The sequence below is a fragment of the Pseudorca crassidens genome, chromosome 16, assembly GCF_039906515.1.
Source record: "Pseudorca crassidens isolate mPseCra1 chromosome 16, mPseCra1.hap1, whole genome shotgun sequence".
NCBI classification, from domain to species: domain Eukaryota; kingdom Metazoa; phylum Chordata; class Mammalia; order Artiodactyla; family Delphinidae; genus Pseudorca; species Pseudorca crassidens.
Window position 1 is genome coordinate 12,009,172 of NC_090311.1, and position 14,004 is coordinate 12,023,175.

At 45.8% G+C, this 14,004-nt stretch overlaps 1 protein-coding gene across 3 annotated transcripts in view; it reads right to left on the reverse strand.

Moving 5' to 3' along the window:
• GRK5 (G protein-coupled receptor kinase 5) overlaps positions 1-13,753 on the reverse strand; it is a 224,604-nt gene extending 210,851 nt beyond the window's left edge. For 2 of the 3 annotated variants that reach the window (XM_067709253.1, XM_067709252.1), the window contains exon 1: positions 13,467-13,752. In XM_067709253.1, the coding sequence (XP_067565354.1) occupies positions 13,467-13,518 (52 nt within the window). In that variant the 5' untranslated portion in view covers positions 13,519-13,752. Of the gene's footprint in view, positions 1-13,466 lie in introns of all 3 variants that reach the window. The other variant, XM_067709251.1, reaches the window with a different exon arrangement.
• Positions 13,754-14,004: the final 251 nt, after the last annotated feature.

Consider the following 14,004-nt stretch of genomic DNA (forward strand, 5'->3'; position numbering starts at 1 on the left):
AGGAAGGCGCAGGCTCTGGTTGGTGGAGCTCCTTCCTGCACTCGGAGATGACAGTGAGCCCACAGCCATGTGCAGACTCATCATCCAATTAAGGGGCCGCCTTTCTCCGTTCCCTGCGCTTCCAGGCACAGTGAGTCTCCACCGGGCGAGCCAAAAACCCACAAACGCTTCCAGGAAGAAAATGCCACTCTCTTCTCCAACTGTTACAAAAATATTCAAGACCCAGGACCTTGGACTATGCCCTGGAGCCAAGCTTATCTCAGAGGGATATAGAGTGGGGAGGCAGGGCCAGGGGTTTTTTTGTTTTATACTGTTTTTACCTGAGCTCTGGATTCTCAAGGTGGGACTCACAGAACCCTCCCCCAGGTAAATCACACGCAAACCTGCAGTCAAAGCAGTTACCCGTGGAAACACCCCCAGAATTCCACAGAGGAGAAAGCCATACCAGCTAAGAGACAGGAGGCAAAGGACACTGTGTGCAACCACCAGCAGCACATGTGGCACCTTTGAAAGAATTAGGAAAGGGTGCCCCTTCCCCAAGATACATTTATAACTCTACTCTCTCTGAACAATGAACTCCGAACTCCAGGTTCAGATGACTCCCTAGAGTTACGCAACATACAAACAAATGTGGAAGTCCTTAGAGATGGGAAAAGATGCGGTGAGTTAGCACCAGAGGAGGAAGGGGGAGAAGTGCGTCCTTGCTGTGTGACCTTGGAAAATCACATCACCTCTCTGAGCTTGATATTTTTCTTTCTCAAATTGAAATAACAATAATAATAGCTTCCAAGTCTGGCTTGTGGTGATGATCAAGAGAGAGGAATATATGGGACTTCCCTGGTGGTCCAGTGTTTAGGGCTCTGCACTTCCACTACAGGGGGCATGTGTGTTCGATCCCTGGTCGGGGACTAAGATCCCGCAAGCCACACAGTGCAGCCAAAAAACAAAACAAAACAGAGAGAGAGAGAGAAATATGGGCTATTATCTGAGCCTGTGTTCCCTGCCAGATTCACACATGCAAAACTCAGGGGCAATTATAAAGTCATCACCAAGGAAAGTCTTTGACTGAACTTGATTTCCCCAATCCAAGCTTTGAATAGCATAGAAAAGATGACTGAACACTCAGAGGTGCAGGTGTTAAACACCAAAGGTTTCAAAAATATCGTATCACATGTCCTCACGTGTATCATGCTTCTTTCTCATAAGAAAATGTACTTTGTACATCCCTAGGATCACTTAACTCCATTTCAGAAATCATCACTCTTCTTCCCAAGGTGGGGAGTGAGGGATAGTATCTATTAGGCAGATACCACCATGGGGAGTCGGGGGGACTAAGTCTTTAAATAAGTGTATAAAGATGTTATAGAATGGGTAGACGATTCCCACACTGTTTACAATATACTTAAAAATTGGAAAACCTAAATGGCCCACTATAGGGGCTTGGTTAAATACACATTAATAATGCAATAATGTAGCTACTCCAAAACAATCAAAGACACAGACCCGTTTACAGCCCGATAGCCCTTCAGGGTCTGCTAGAAAACACCCAGCATTCCACTGCAACAACACTCCATTTACAAAGTCTTTCGCAATTTTTCCTAACACACCTTCGTTTCATGGGAAACTATAAACAGAGATATGGGAAGGCACTACAATTTATTGTTGACTGAAAACAGCTGCAGAAGTACGTGGATACTAGGATCCCATTTGTGTCAAATGTATCTGTATGTTCATGAGTGCACATACATAGAGATCTGGGAAAATGTCCATCTAAATGCTGACAGTAACTATCTCTGAGGGATGGAACGGGTAGCAGGGGCACATGGGAGGAGGGAGATTTTGACTTTCTTCTTGATGTTGTGCGCTGTTGTTTGCATTTTCTTTAGCAAGCAAGTATTGTCTGTGCAAATGTTTGAAAACCTTCAAATTTAGATAGAATGACTCCTATTGAATTGTGAGTCACAGCGGCACACTTGATTCTTTTGCAAATGTCTCATGCACGTTAGTATTGATGTTCCCACTAGCTGGTAAGATTATTGAGGGCAGCAGCCGTGATGGAGCAGAATGTCAGGGTAGAGACTGGGCTTGGCGCTGGGTCCGGGCTGTGGAACTAGCAGGATGCTCCAGGACAAGGCATTTATTGGGTTGGCCAAAAGGTTCTTTCTGGTTTTTCTGTAAGAAGTTACAGAAAAGCCCGAACGAACCTTTTGGCCAAGCCAATACCTCTCGGAGCCTTCGATTCTTCATCTATAAACTGGGGAAGAACAAAACATACCTCACAGGGCTGTAAAGAGCAAATGAAACCATGGGCACCAAGGATTCTATAATTCCTAAACAATTCTGTTAAAAGGAAGAAGGCGGGAATCCCCCGGCGGTCCAGTGGTTAAGACTGAGCTTTCAATGACGAGGGCATGGGTTCGATCTCTAGTCGGGGAGCTAGTCCCACAAGCCGAGAGGCATGGCCAAATAAATAAAAATAAAAATATCTTTATTAAAAAAAACAAAGAAGAAGGGAGGCTCCATTGCTTCCTGTCCTCCATTCAGAGCCTAGCATGGTGCCTAGCACATAAGAAGACCTAACTAAATACTAGATTTACGACCTAGGGAAGATGCAGAAGCCAATCTAGGGCTACCGCCCTCGGAATTCTGCTTGCAGGGATCCCCAAAGCTCTATATTTTAGGAAGACATTTAGAATGCAGAGGCCCACCGTGGAAGAATGAAATTATAAGCAGACATAGGTCCACTTCTCTGAATAGGCCTCTCAAATCCTCGACCCCCTCACAGCCACTCCTGAAATGTTTGTAAGCTGCCCAAAAAAACTAGCAAAAGCACGAGGCACCAGGACGTAAAACAATTAGCCACCCAACAGTTACCAAAACGTACACTGAGACGCATCCTTGAAGGGAACCTGAAGACTAACCCTCACCTTAGTCACCCATTGAACCGACGAGGAACCCAGGTTTGCTCTTCTTTAATTTGTATTCTGCTATGTTATAGGAGAATTAAGCTTTAATTCTCAAAAGTCCTCTAATTGGATACTATCCATGGGAAGACATCTGGGGCAAATATCTAGGCCTGGTGCATTCCACCGCAAGTGATGGTTAGTGGTTTGGGGAATGAGTGTGAGGCAGAATAACCAGTGGTTACTAATTATTATATAGCACAGGGTTTGGCATCATCCATAAAGCCCCGTCAGGTCGACCCCTTCCTCTTCAGAGAGGATTACAGGATTGACTGTTTAGAAATTTCTTCTCTGAGTTAACATACGTTTTCCTTGTCTTAATTGGATCCAGCCTCTTTGCCCATGAGCAAACAGGCAATTTTTCTATAAAGATTCTATCCTTCAAATGCCAGGTCATCAGCCATTGCTGGATCTGGAAGGATCCGTGTTTGGCTTCCTATTTTCTTTCCATTTGCTCAGCCTCGTTCTAGCAGTGATGTGAAAAGCGTGTGAAGACTGTGTCCTAAGCTACCTTCAGTTTAACCAAAAAAGGTATGAGTGTTATCAGCATGAAACATCTCCGACCCACACAGAGCCTCAGAATTGGGGAGAACTGTTTGCCCCGAATGTTTGGACGAATGCAAATATTTATTTCTTCCAAAACAAGTAAAAACAAACCACTTCCAATTTGGGGGTCGGGGTGGGGAAGTCTGCCAGACATTTTTCACAGTTAAGACAAACATTTGGAAAACATTTTCCAATTTGCCCTATACCCTTAGTTAATCTTTCTTAACCGTGTTGAATCATCTCCTAATTTACCATCTACTGCGACATCAAGGCCACTTCTTGAGGACCTTAGTTTCTTGGCTCTTCCCCCTCCTCCACAAAACTTAGATATACATCAGTCATTCCCAAATCAAGGTTTGTTGAACACCTACTACGTTCCAGGCACACACTCGTCTGACTGACAGCCTCCCTAATCTGTGACTGTAGGCTTAGTGGCATCAACCCACTACAGCACTCGGCTTGAGAAAAGTGGGATTTTGAGACATCTTTGCCATTCAAGCCTGCGGCCCAATTCTTTGTCCCCATCCCACCCCTATTCGTCCTAGAGCTTGGGGTTCCTTCTCGGGGGATGTTATCTAAGCATCCTAACAAGCTGTTCCTCAGCGCCCAGACACTGTTAGGACGGAGCAGAGTGCATTCCTGCAACAGCCATCAGAAAGCCGTTTTTCATGGCCCATTTGTTGACCCTCCTCCAGCTTGTTTCCATTTCACAAGTGGTGCTAAGACCTGTGCCAAGATGGAATTCCATTTTCAAATGAGGTTTCATAAGACCTTTTATCAGATATGCAGAGCAATTACACTGGCTGGGTTCTCTCCACCCTGTAGTGGGTCATTCTATCCTTCACCCCCCACTTCCCTTCCTGAAGCGGTTAAGTTTGGAGCTTCACCTTCTCTGCAGGAGCAGATCAAAGGCTTGACTCCCTGTCCCCTCATTCGTGCTGCCTCCTCTCCAGCAGGATGTCTCAAGTTTGACAGCAACCCCCAAGGAAGAGACTCTCAGCTCCCAAAGATCCTTGAAAAGTAAAGTTCCTAAGTTAATGCAAAATGCACCCACGCATGCATGGTCTGGTTTCTAAATGCAAATACCCACAAGGTTACCCTTGCGACATGGAAAGGGTTAACTCTGAGAGAGCTTTTCTGGGGGAAAAGGCTGCTTCACACATTCTCTTTGGGAGGAAGAGGGGGTGTGCCCTGCGATGTGGCCGAGAAACCACTCCAGTAGGTAACCCCCATCCCAGCCCCCTACTTTTCTTTTAGTAAAGAAAGCTGCAGAGGGCTTCCCTGGTGGCGCAGTGGTTGAGAGTCCGCCTGCCGATGCAGGGGACACGGGTTCGTGCCCCGGTCCGGGAAGATCCCACGTGCTGCGGAGCGGCTGGGCCCGTGAGCCATGGCCGCTGAGCCTGCGCGTCTGGAGCCTGTGCTCCGCAACGGGAGAGGCCACAACAGTGAGAGGCCCGTGTACCGCAAAAAAACAAAAAAAAAAAAAAGAAAGCTGCAGAGACATAAGCATATACCTAAGGTGCATCAGGCAGAGCTGCACGGGAACAAGGATCTCCCAAGGGGTAGCAAGCACCCAAGGAAGGGGAGCTCGGGCAGACGTGACCTGCACGTGGCAAGCCAACATCAGCAGGAACTGGCCTGTCCAGTGCCCATGTCTTGGCCCTGCCACGGAAAGGGAGCAGGGCTGCCACCGCTGACATGTCCCTACCACCGCCCATCTCGTTTAATCCCGTCCCTCAGGGGCAATTCTTTGGCTACTCAGGATTCTCCCCAAGCCCTGCCAGGAAGAAGAAGAATGCCAAGAGGCTGACCTTGCTCTTTGGTTGTGCTGGTATGTGTCAGGGAGGGGGGAACGCAGGTAGAACACAGGTGATGGGGGCTTCAGAACGGATCGCAGCCATGTGTGCACACATGCACAGGTGCAGGCACGTTCGTATATGTCTCCCCCTTGTCAATCACAGATGCAGTCGAGCTGATAAACAGTTCTACTTTTAAAAGGGGAACACCCACTGTGAGGACTCACTTTATGGTAGTCATTCATAGCCTAGCAGGAATTACTTTATCCAACTGCTCTCAAACTGGCATTTAGCTGAAGTCAGGGTCTGGAGGGCAATTAGATTCCCATGTTGCCCCTTTTCCACAGGAAATCTGTAAGAGACCCTCTTTCTCCTCCACAAGTGCAACCTCAGGGCATTTACATTTAGAAACCATACCACCCAGAGAAATGGCTTTGGTTTTTTGGTTTTCGGTTTTTGTGGGAGTTTGGGGCTTATGTTATTACAGGGGAGGGGAAAGATTTCTTTTGGAACGTTAAAGGATTTTGAAGGGCTTCTCTAGAAAAGTCTGCAATTCAAGTAACCTTGGACAAGTGACTCCCTTTCTTTCCTCTCACTTTTCCTCATCTGAAAAGCAGGGGTGACCTCTATTCTGGAAAGTGGAGAACAGATCAGTAGACCCACCGAGAAGCCTTGGGGCAGCCCCGGCCCTGGCCGTCCCGTGGACCTCTGCCACTTCTCAACCTATGAATGTTCTTATCTGTTTATCTCCGTTTCTTTTACTTTCTGCACAGGCCCCAGAAGTTCTCCTTTAAGGTTTATTTCATCATTGCCTTTTAAAAAAATACTGATACTCCACCGACCACAAATTCCTAGAGACAAAACAGGCCCTATGGAAATGAGCCTAATTTATTGCTGACTTCTGCCAGGAGGAGGTTACCAGCCGACTCCCTGGCACAACTTCAGACAGAGTTCTGTGCTTCCGACCCCAAAGAACAGCAGCGCACTGTTTCATTGTTTCAAATAATCATGTTGCTTTCTAAGTGTGTTCTAACTGGGTTATCCTTAAAAGGTTTCAAATCGCACAGGAAACAGTTTTTAAAGAGAAATCATTTTAAACCGGGTGCAGGAATAGTGTGTTCTTGACATCTTTCTTCATGATCTTCTTTCAACCTGGCATGTTCAAAAGAAAACGGAAACCCTTAAACTTGTTTTACCTATTTTCCCGCTCATTTTAGACTGTCTTTTTGAAATCCATAGAAAGAGGCTTTTTTTTCCTTCTTTCTGAGGATTTACTGTACACACAACTTTTTGTTTTTATTAATAAAGTGATGGTTTTAAAATATCCTCACCTCAGGAGTTTCGAGAAGGAACATGTGCGCATCTATAACATGCACTTAATTTAAATCATGGGGCTTCCCTGGTGGCGCAGTGGTTGAGTCCGCCTGCCGATGCAGGGGACGCGGGTTCGTGCCCCGGTACGGGAGGGTCCCACATGCCGCGGAGCGGCTGGGCCCGTCGGCCATGGCTGCTGGGGCTGCGCGTCCGGAGCCTGTGCTCCACAACGGGAGAGGCCACAACAGTGAGAGGCCCACGTACCGCAAAAAAAAAAAAAAAAAATTTAAATCAGGACAGTCAGTTGCTCAATCTAGGCAAATTTCCCAACAAGATATGAAAAAACACAAGGGGGGGAGGAATATGGATGGCTTACTATCACCACCAACATCTATGATTGTCCTCGAACTGCATTTTCCTCTGATGTGACTCAGTCCTAATCCCTGATCCCCCAGCCCCCCAGCCCCTCCTGTTTCTCCCCCTCCTTCCCCTCCCTTACCTTCTCCCAGTTTTCATGTCAGAAGTTATGGGGCTATCACACTCATTTAATTCAAGGTGTAGAACTCTAGAGAACTCTGTCCAAGTGAACTTTCTGCAGTGCTGGGAATGCTCTACATCTGTACCATCCAACAGGGTAGCAGTAGCCACACGTGACTGGTGAGCACTTGAGACGTGGTTGGCTTCAGGAATGGAGTGTTTCCCTTTAATTAATTTAAATGTAAACAGCCACATGCAGCTAGTAGCTACCATGTTGGACAGCACATCTTTAGAGGACTAGACAGACGCCTTTAACACTTTCAGGTCATTCCAGGCTCCACCAGAGGACATGCTCAAACCAATTCCAAGAAAAAGCCAGAAAGGAAGGCGGCCTCCACCATCTTTACCCCTGAACTGCAGCCCATCAGCCCTGCCCAGGCTGCTGCCCTAGGAAGACCACCAAGGTCCCACCTGGGAGGCACCTCCGCACACCACTTTCCTCTTGGATCTTCTCATTCCTCAACCAAAGGGTCCTCTTGCTATTGTTTTGAGTGGTTTCCATTTGTAGGAACTGACTGTCATAAAAGCAGTATCTTGGAAAATTAGCAGTTGTCTTCCAGATTCGGGCCTATCCCTCAGGTATGACTTCTGAATTATCCTTAAATTGTGTTTTGGTCCCTCAGGCTAGTGTTCAAGTTCTAGGCACAGTAGAGTCAACAGAGAGTTCCCAGCTAAGCGGGTCACACAACAGACAGCTTCAGCTCTTCGGGGGAAAAATCAGGTTCTATTCAGATCTGATTCATCAGTTTAAAAGCCTAGGAAGATAATAATGATGCCCAATTCCATCTCTTCACCCACCTCCAGCTGCATCTCGTCAAGGCTGAACATCCAAAAAGTCACCTCCAACAGGGTCCTTCAACAATCAAATGCTGAATGAATGAATGATTTTTACCCTTGTAAGAACTTCAGAAGACAATTTAAGAATGGTTAACCCAAAATGAGAAACTGGCGGAGGGGGCAAGGTCTAGTCAGGACATAAATGCTTTCTCTTTAAAAGGCAGCACAATTTATACCAAATGGGGTGCTTCCTCCAGTGTCTGAATGGTACCAGATGGAACAATATTGTCTTTACCCCCAAAAGATAAAATTTTAAGTTTTACTTATGGATTAAAATCTTTTCAATGTTTAGGATATTTTTAAATAAAAATTTTCACTGAAATGTAATAGGATGTGTTTCAAAGTAGAAATCACTCCTATTATTTAAGCCCACATAATCTATTTTAATCATTTAAAATCACATCTTAAAACCCTTTATCTTCACTATTCTATTTTGAAGTGAGGTGTAGGGGCTAGGGGTTGTAAGACTGAAGAAATTCCTGATTTCCTTTTCTATGTGTCACCTGTTTTTAAATCACTATTTTTTTCTCAAATTTCATCTCTGAATTGCATGATCTACTGCAGTGAAATCTTTTTGTAACCATAAGCCTTTTTTATTTCAAAAATGACTAGATACTATAATACTTTACCTTGAGCTACAAATATACTGGCAACAAATATTAACGTTAAGTATTACCTGCAGTCCTGGAACCATTTCACTAGAACACTGTAAATTCCCAGGTCTGGGTTGAATGGCCCTTGGTAAAGGTGAATTTGGTCCTATACTGAGCTCTTTCCTGAAATTCACTTGGATATTACCGAAGTCTTCGGCCCACACCCAAAGGGTATCATTTGGCAAGCCACTACAAGAATTATGGCTGGGATTCCCTGGTGGCGCAGTGGTTGAGAGTCCACCTGCTGATGCAGGGGACACAGGTTCGTGCCCCGGTCCAGGAGGATCCCACATGCCGCGGAGCGGCTGGGCCCATGAGCCATGGCCGCTGAGCCTGCGTGTCCAGAGCCTGTGCTCCGCAACAGGAGAGGCCACAGCAGTGAGAGGCCCGCGTAACACAAAAAAAAAAAAAAAAAAAAAAAAGAATTATGGCTGCTGAAGATATAATTTAAACAAGGATTAGTTTGGGGACTGGAAGAATCAAGCGTTTTGGAGTGTAGAATCTGACAAGAAGCGGCTAAGCTACCGAAAGACGAGAGTCTTGTGGGCATTTATCTGATGGTTTTAAAAACAGGCAGCTAGATTAAGTAAAATCATCACTGGAAATCTTTCTGTAGGAAAGCAAGGCCTCTGAAAACAATTGCTTTTGGTTTCTCCACCTCCAAGTTGTCAGTACTGAAAAGAAACTCAGAAAAAGTAAAAGGCAGTTTCATTTAATGACAGCTTGGTACTTAATAGGCCCAGCAGCTTTTACACACGCTGAGCAGCCTGCACCCAGGATGCAAAGCTGCCGCTCTTCTGTGCGGGAAGATTGAAGCGAGAAGCCACGGGGTGGATTAAGTACGCCTGCCGATAGCAGTAGGAGGGCTGCGGGCTTCAGAGACATCCCGATGTTCTAAGAACGGAATACACTGATGTTTTGGTTCTGTCATCGTGAACTAGGGTGCAAGGGGAAGAGGGAAGAGGGGCAACAAGGGCTTTCAGCCCCGCTGTGGAATGCTGAGTCTGTCTGGGCAGAGACTGCCCCTCGCTGGCTGCATGCGGGTCCCCTCTCCTCTCCAGCCCTCCCCAGCCTCTGCTGTCACCTTTCCCCAGGTCCCCAATCTTAATCATCAGGAAGAGCCGGGCCAACAAATTTACAGAGATATCTGAGTCAAAGGCTCTTGCATATTCTGGTTTTTGACATCCAAGGGCAAAGTCATTATGTTTTTGACTTCTCAGTTCCTGTACTCAGTGCCTGCTAGTATCACGCTCAGGAAAATGTGATCAATACTCCCTCTCTGTCGTCTTTATTGATCAACTATGGCTACTGCTGGCCTGTGAAGAAAGGAAAGGTGGGCCTTTACAAAATTTCTGCTCCACACCGTTCACTCAGGAGTGAGGCAACAGATCTAGAATATGACAAAAACACAAAAACCTTTACTGCAACAATAAAACCAAAAGGAAACACACAAAAGGCCCTCTGCAAACACTCCTTCTCACTACTATTATTTCAGCACTAGCACGCTTGCCAATTTTCTGAGATTCTGAAATGTAAATAGATAGACAGATAAAGTTAGTCTGGGTCTCTTTTCATTAAATGCTTAATCACTTAGCTCATTTCCATAAATTGGCATGAATTCAGTCTCAACTTCTTTCTTTTTTTCCCTAACCACCCACTTTTTAGGAGAGTAAGCTGAAGTTCCTAAGGGTGATCAAGTTGATGTTTTCTCATGAGACCAGAACAAAATACATTTGGGCGGTTTAAAATTTTGAACCCAGATCTCTATCTTATTTCAAAACAACTGTCACAAAGGTGCAATCTGCCTTCCTATGTTTTCTAATTACTAACGATAAATCATTTTTACTCTAATTCACTTATAGATTTTCTATCTTATTGCTATATTCATTTTTCCACTTTATACATGTATTATTATGGTAAGAATCTGAACTTACAATGAATTTAGAAGACATCTGCCTTTAAGAATGCGTAACAATAACAAAAGATAGGCCCCAAAATTACCCACCAACATGGACAACTACAAATTCCTTCATAGCATTTGCAAAGTATGTCTGTCTTTCTTCAAGGCCTGTTTCTCTATTGTTTGGGACAAATGTGACTTTTACTTGAAAGCCACATTTTAAATTGTTTACAGTGTATTTTGTTAAGTGAACTAAATTAAATTTCGTATTTACCAATCATATTTCTCATCTATAACCATTCACAAGAATCTTCAAGAAGTGATTTTAAACATCTAAACAACTCAGATTTTTAAAGATACTATAAATTTTATGTTACATCTTTCACTAAACTGACTAGAACTTTCATTTCTGAATATTTGGGTAATACGATTATTAGGAAAATTACTTAATTGAAAAGAATGACTTCAACTACATGAGAATCGAGAAGAGAAAAATTAATTGCTTTTATTTCTAAAAGCTTCTACATTAATTAGAATATATGTACTCAAATCTTCAATAAAGACCCAGCAAGAAGAAAGTGGAAGCACTTAAAATCATGGATTCTTTTTAGACATATGAGAGAAAGGGGGGGAGAAACGCAAATTTCAAAATGAAGTTTCCATGTAAGCGATTAATTTTTCTCATTCACGTGTCAGTTTCTCTGTATCCTTAGAGGCAAGGCCCCCTCCATTTCAAAGGCGTCAATCAGGAGCCTATTTTCTCACCATGAGATGACTACCAAACTCTCAAAGAGAAATTGAAAAGACTTTAAAAGGAAAAGGAAGTGAAAGGCACATTCTGGGGAACTTTTAATCACTGTAATTCGGTCATTCCATATAAGCCTCCAGACCGTAGCCCTCTTTCCTAAGCCTCTGAAAAAAACAATTTGTTAAAAAAAAAAAAAAACAATTTGTTAACCTGACAGACAAAATTATCAAGTGGTAAATTCATTTTGGTGAAAAAAAAAAAAAATGGGGAGACCAAACTGGGGGAGAAAATTGATAATACTTTGCCCACTCCAAGCAAAACATTTTAAAAGAAGCAACCAAATGCTGAGAGAAGAAAAAAGCAAGCTCCAGGCAAACGAATGTGTAGAGCAGCAAATCTAGGCAGCCCAATTCCCCAGGCAACAGGAGACACCAGTGAAACTTGCGAAGCCTCCAGTACCATCATATCCAATGATTTCCCAGGAAAAAATTTCAGAATGGAGAGAGGGTGAAAACTTTCCCAGCCCGCGAGCCCTGAGATGTACAACCATATTCCACCACTAGGTGGCGGCTGCTAAGGCTGGGAGCGGGGGAGGGGGGCTGTTTTGTCCGCTTTTCCCCCTACAGGACTCACTGCCCCGTTCAGGAGACAGCCCACCAGCCCCCACCCTGATCCAATTTGCTAAAATGTCCCGTTAGGAAAACAGAAAACATTCATGCTTTAGAACCTGAAGTCACCAAGTAACAGCCTCCCTTAAAAGTCTGTTCACACCAAAGCTGAGCAATGGGAGGGACAGACCTGCACATTTTCAACTCTGCTGGAGTTTTCAAAGCAAATCTTCCAGGCTGCTGCTTTAGAGACAAGTGACACCGAAATTACGACGTGAGTTGCTGAGCTGTGCATCACCTACTCACACAGCGTGTACAGTGCCACAAGGTGATGGAACCGTCTGGATAAACATGAATCGTTTTATTGTTGGCCAGAAAGTCTTCCTTCATTCATTAAAGTGGGTGAATGAAAATATTAAGAAGTAAATAAGGCGTTTTCGTGGGCTGCTCCCCGAGTATCCTTCTGAAGTCAAGACCTTACGTAGACTGCCTACTACCTTGGGTGTCAAATAAAGCCTCCTCCCACGAAAGGGAAAACCACTTCCCCTTTCATAAAAAGGCTGCACCCAGAGCTCAAATCCTGGCAAAAGAGATATTACATAAATTCCAGGTGTTCCCAAATATGTATGTTTACACGCACGCAATCATTTTAGGAAGCATGTAAGTTTCTGGGCCACTTTCTCTCTTTTTCTTTTCTTTCTTTTTTTTTTTTTTTTTCCATCTCAAGGAAGAGTCAGAAAGTGTGTTTATAGTCTCGACTTAGGTTCTTACCCACTCCATTTAGACGATATTTCCTGATAGCCTAATGCAGAAAAATCTAATGATTTCCATCCAAAACGCATCTAAACACTTGGCACACTTACCTTTCTTTCCTTAATTGAGCCCAAAACCAAAAAATTCACTTACCTCTCCTCCTCCCCAAAAGGCGGGGGGGGACCCACCCCTGAAATCCTGAATTATTTTCTAGGTGAGTTGTACAGCCATCCTCTCGTTACTCTATGAACAGGCTAATTCCTCAACATCTTACTTTGCCTTTAAAAGGCTTCCTTCCACACGACGGGATTTCCCTAAGAAACATTCCCAGCGGATGGTTTCCAGCAATAGCCTATATCAACTCAGCCTGCGCAAGCAAAGACTGGCTTCTAATAATTCCCCCCCTACCCCCCCCCCCGAATTCACTCACAGAACCATCCCGGGCCGACTCGGAAAAGCTATTTTATTTGCATGTTTTCCCATCTCTTCCTGAAAGCCTTTCCAACTGACCTTTCAACAGCTGCCGAGATGGCACGATCTATAAGGTTAGAGCTGGCTGGAAACTAGGGGATATTTTAGCATCCTAATCCCTGCAACCTCGACGTTTCTCCTTCTCTGCCCAAGTCCAGATTCCCTGAGCACAAGGGCAGGAACCCTGAAACGTTTGCAGAGCAGCTCTCCGAGGTGTCCTGCTCCCGACCAACTCACTGCGGGCATCCTGCACACGCACAGCCCCAGCCCACACGCCGCCCGACACCGGCACCCCGGCCCGCGGCGAATGCGCCAGGCTCGCACCAGCCCTGCCTCTTACCTTCCCTGGCTTTCAGCAAGACCGTGTTGGCCACGATGTTTTCCAGCTCCATTGACAGTCGGCGGTCAGCGAGGGAGCCGGCCGGCGGGGCTGTCAGCGCCTGAGGTGCTGCCGCTGCTGCTGCCGCTGCTCGGGCTGCTGCCGCTGCTGCCGGAGCCGGGAGCGAGCAGCCCGCCTAGCCTACCGCATTATTCCTGCTCTTATCCCTCGGAGTTTCCACCTCTGCAAAGAGGAGCCGCCGCCGCCGCTTCTTCCTCCCTCTGTGTCCCCCCTCCCCCCTCCCTCAACAGTCTCCCCCCCACCCCCCACCCTCCGTGTTTCTCTGTCACTCCATTCTCCTCCCCTCGGGCTCCCTCGGATGCTTTAATGCCTCGGATGCTTCTGCCTCCCCTCGGTCCCTCCCGGGGGTGTGGTACTAGCAGGCTCGGGCGGCCGCACTGCGCAGGCGTCAGGCCGGGCCGCGCCTCCCGCTTCGGCGCTCGCGGCGCGGGGCCTGCTGGGACTTGTAGTACTCCCAGCGCCCTGCCCTGGGGCCGGG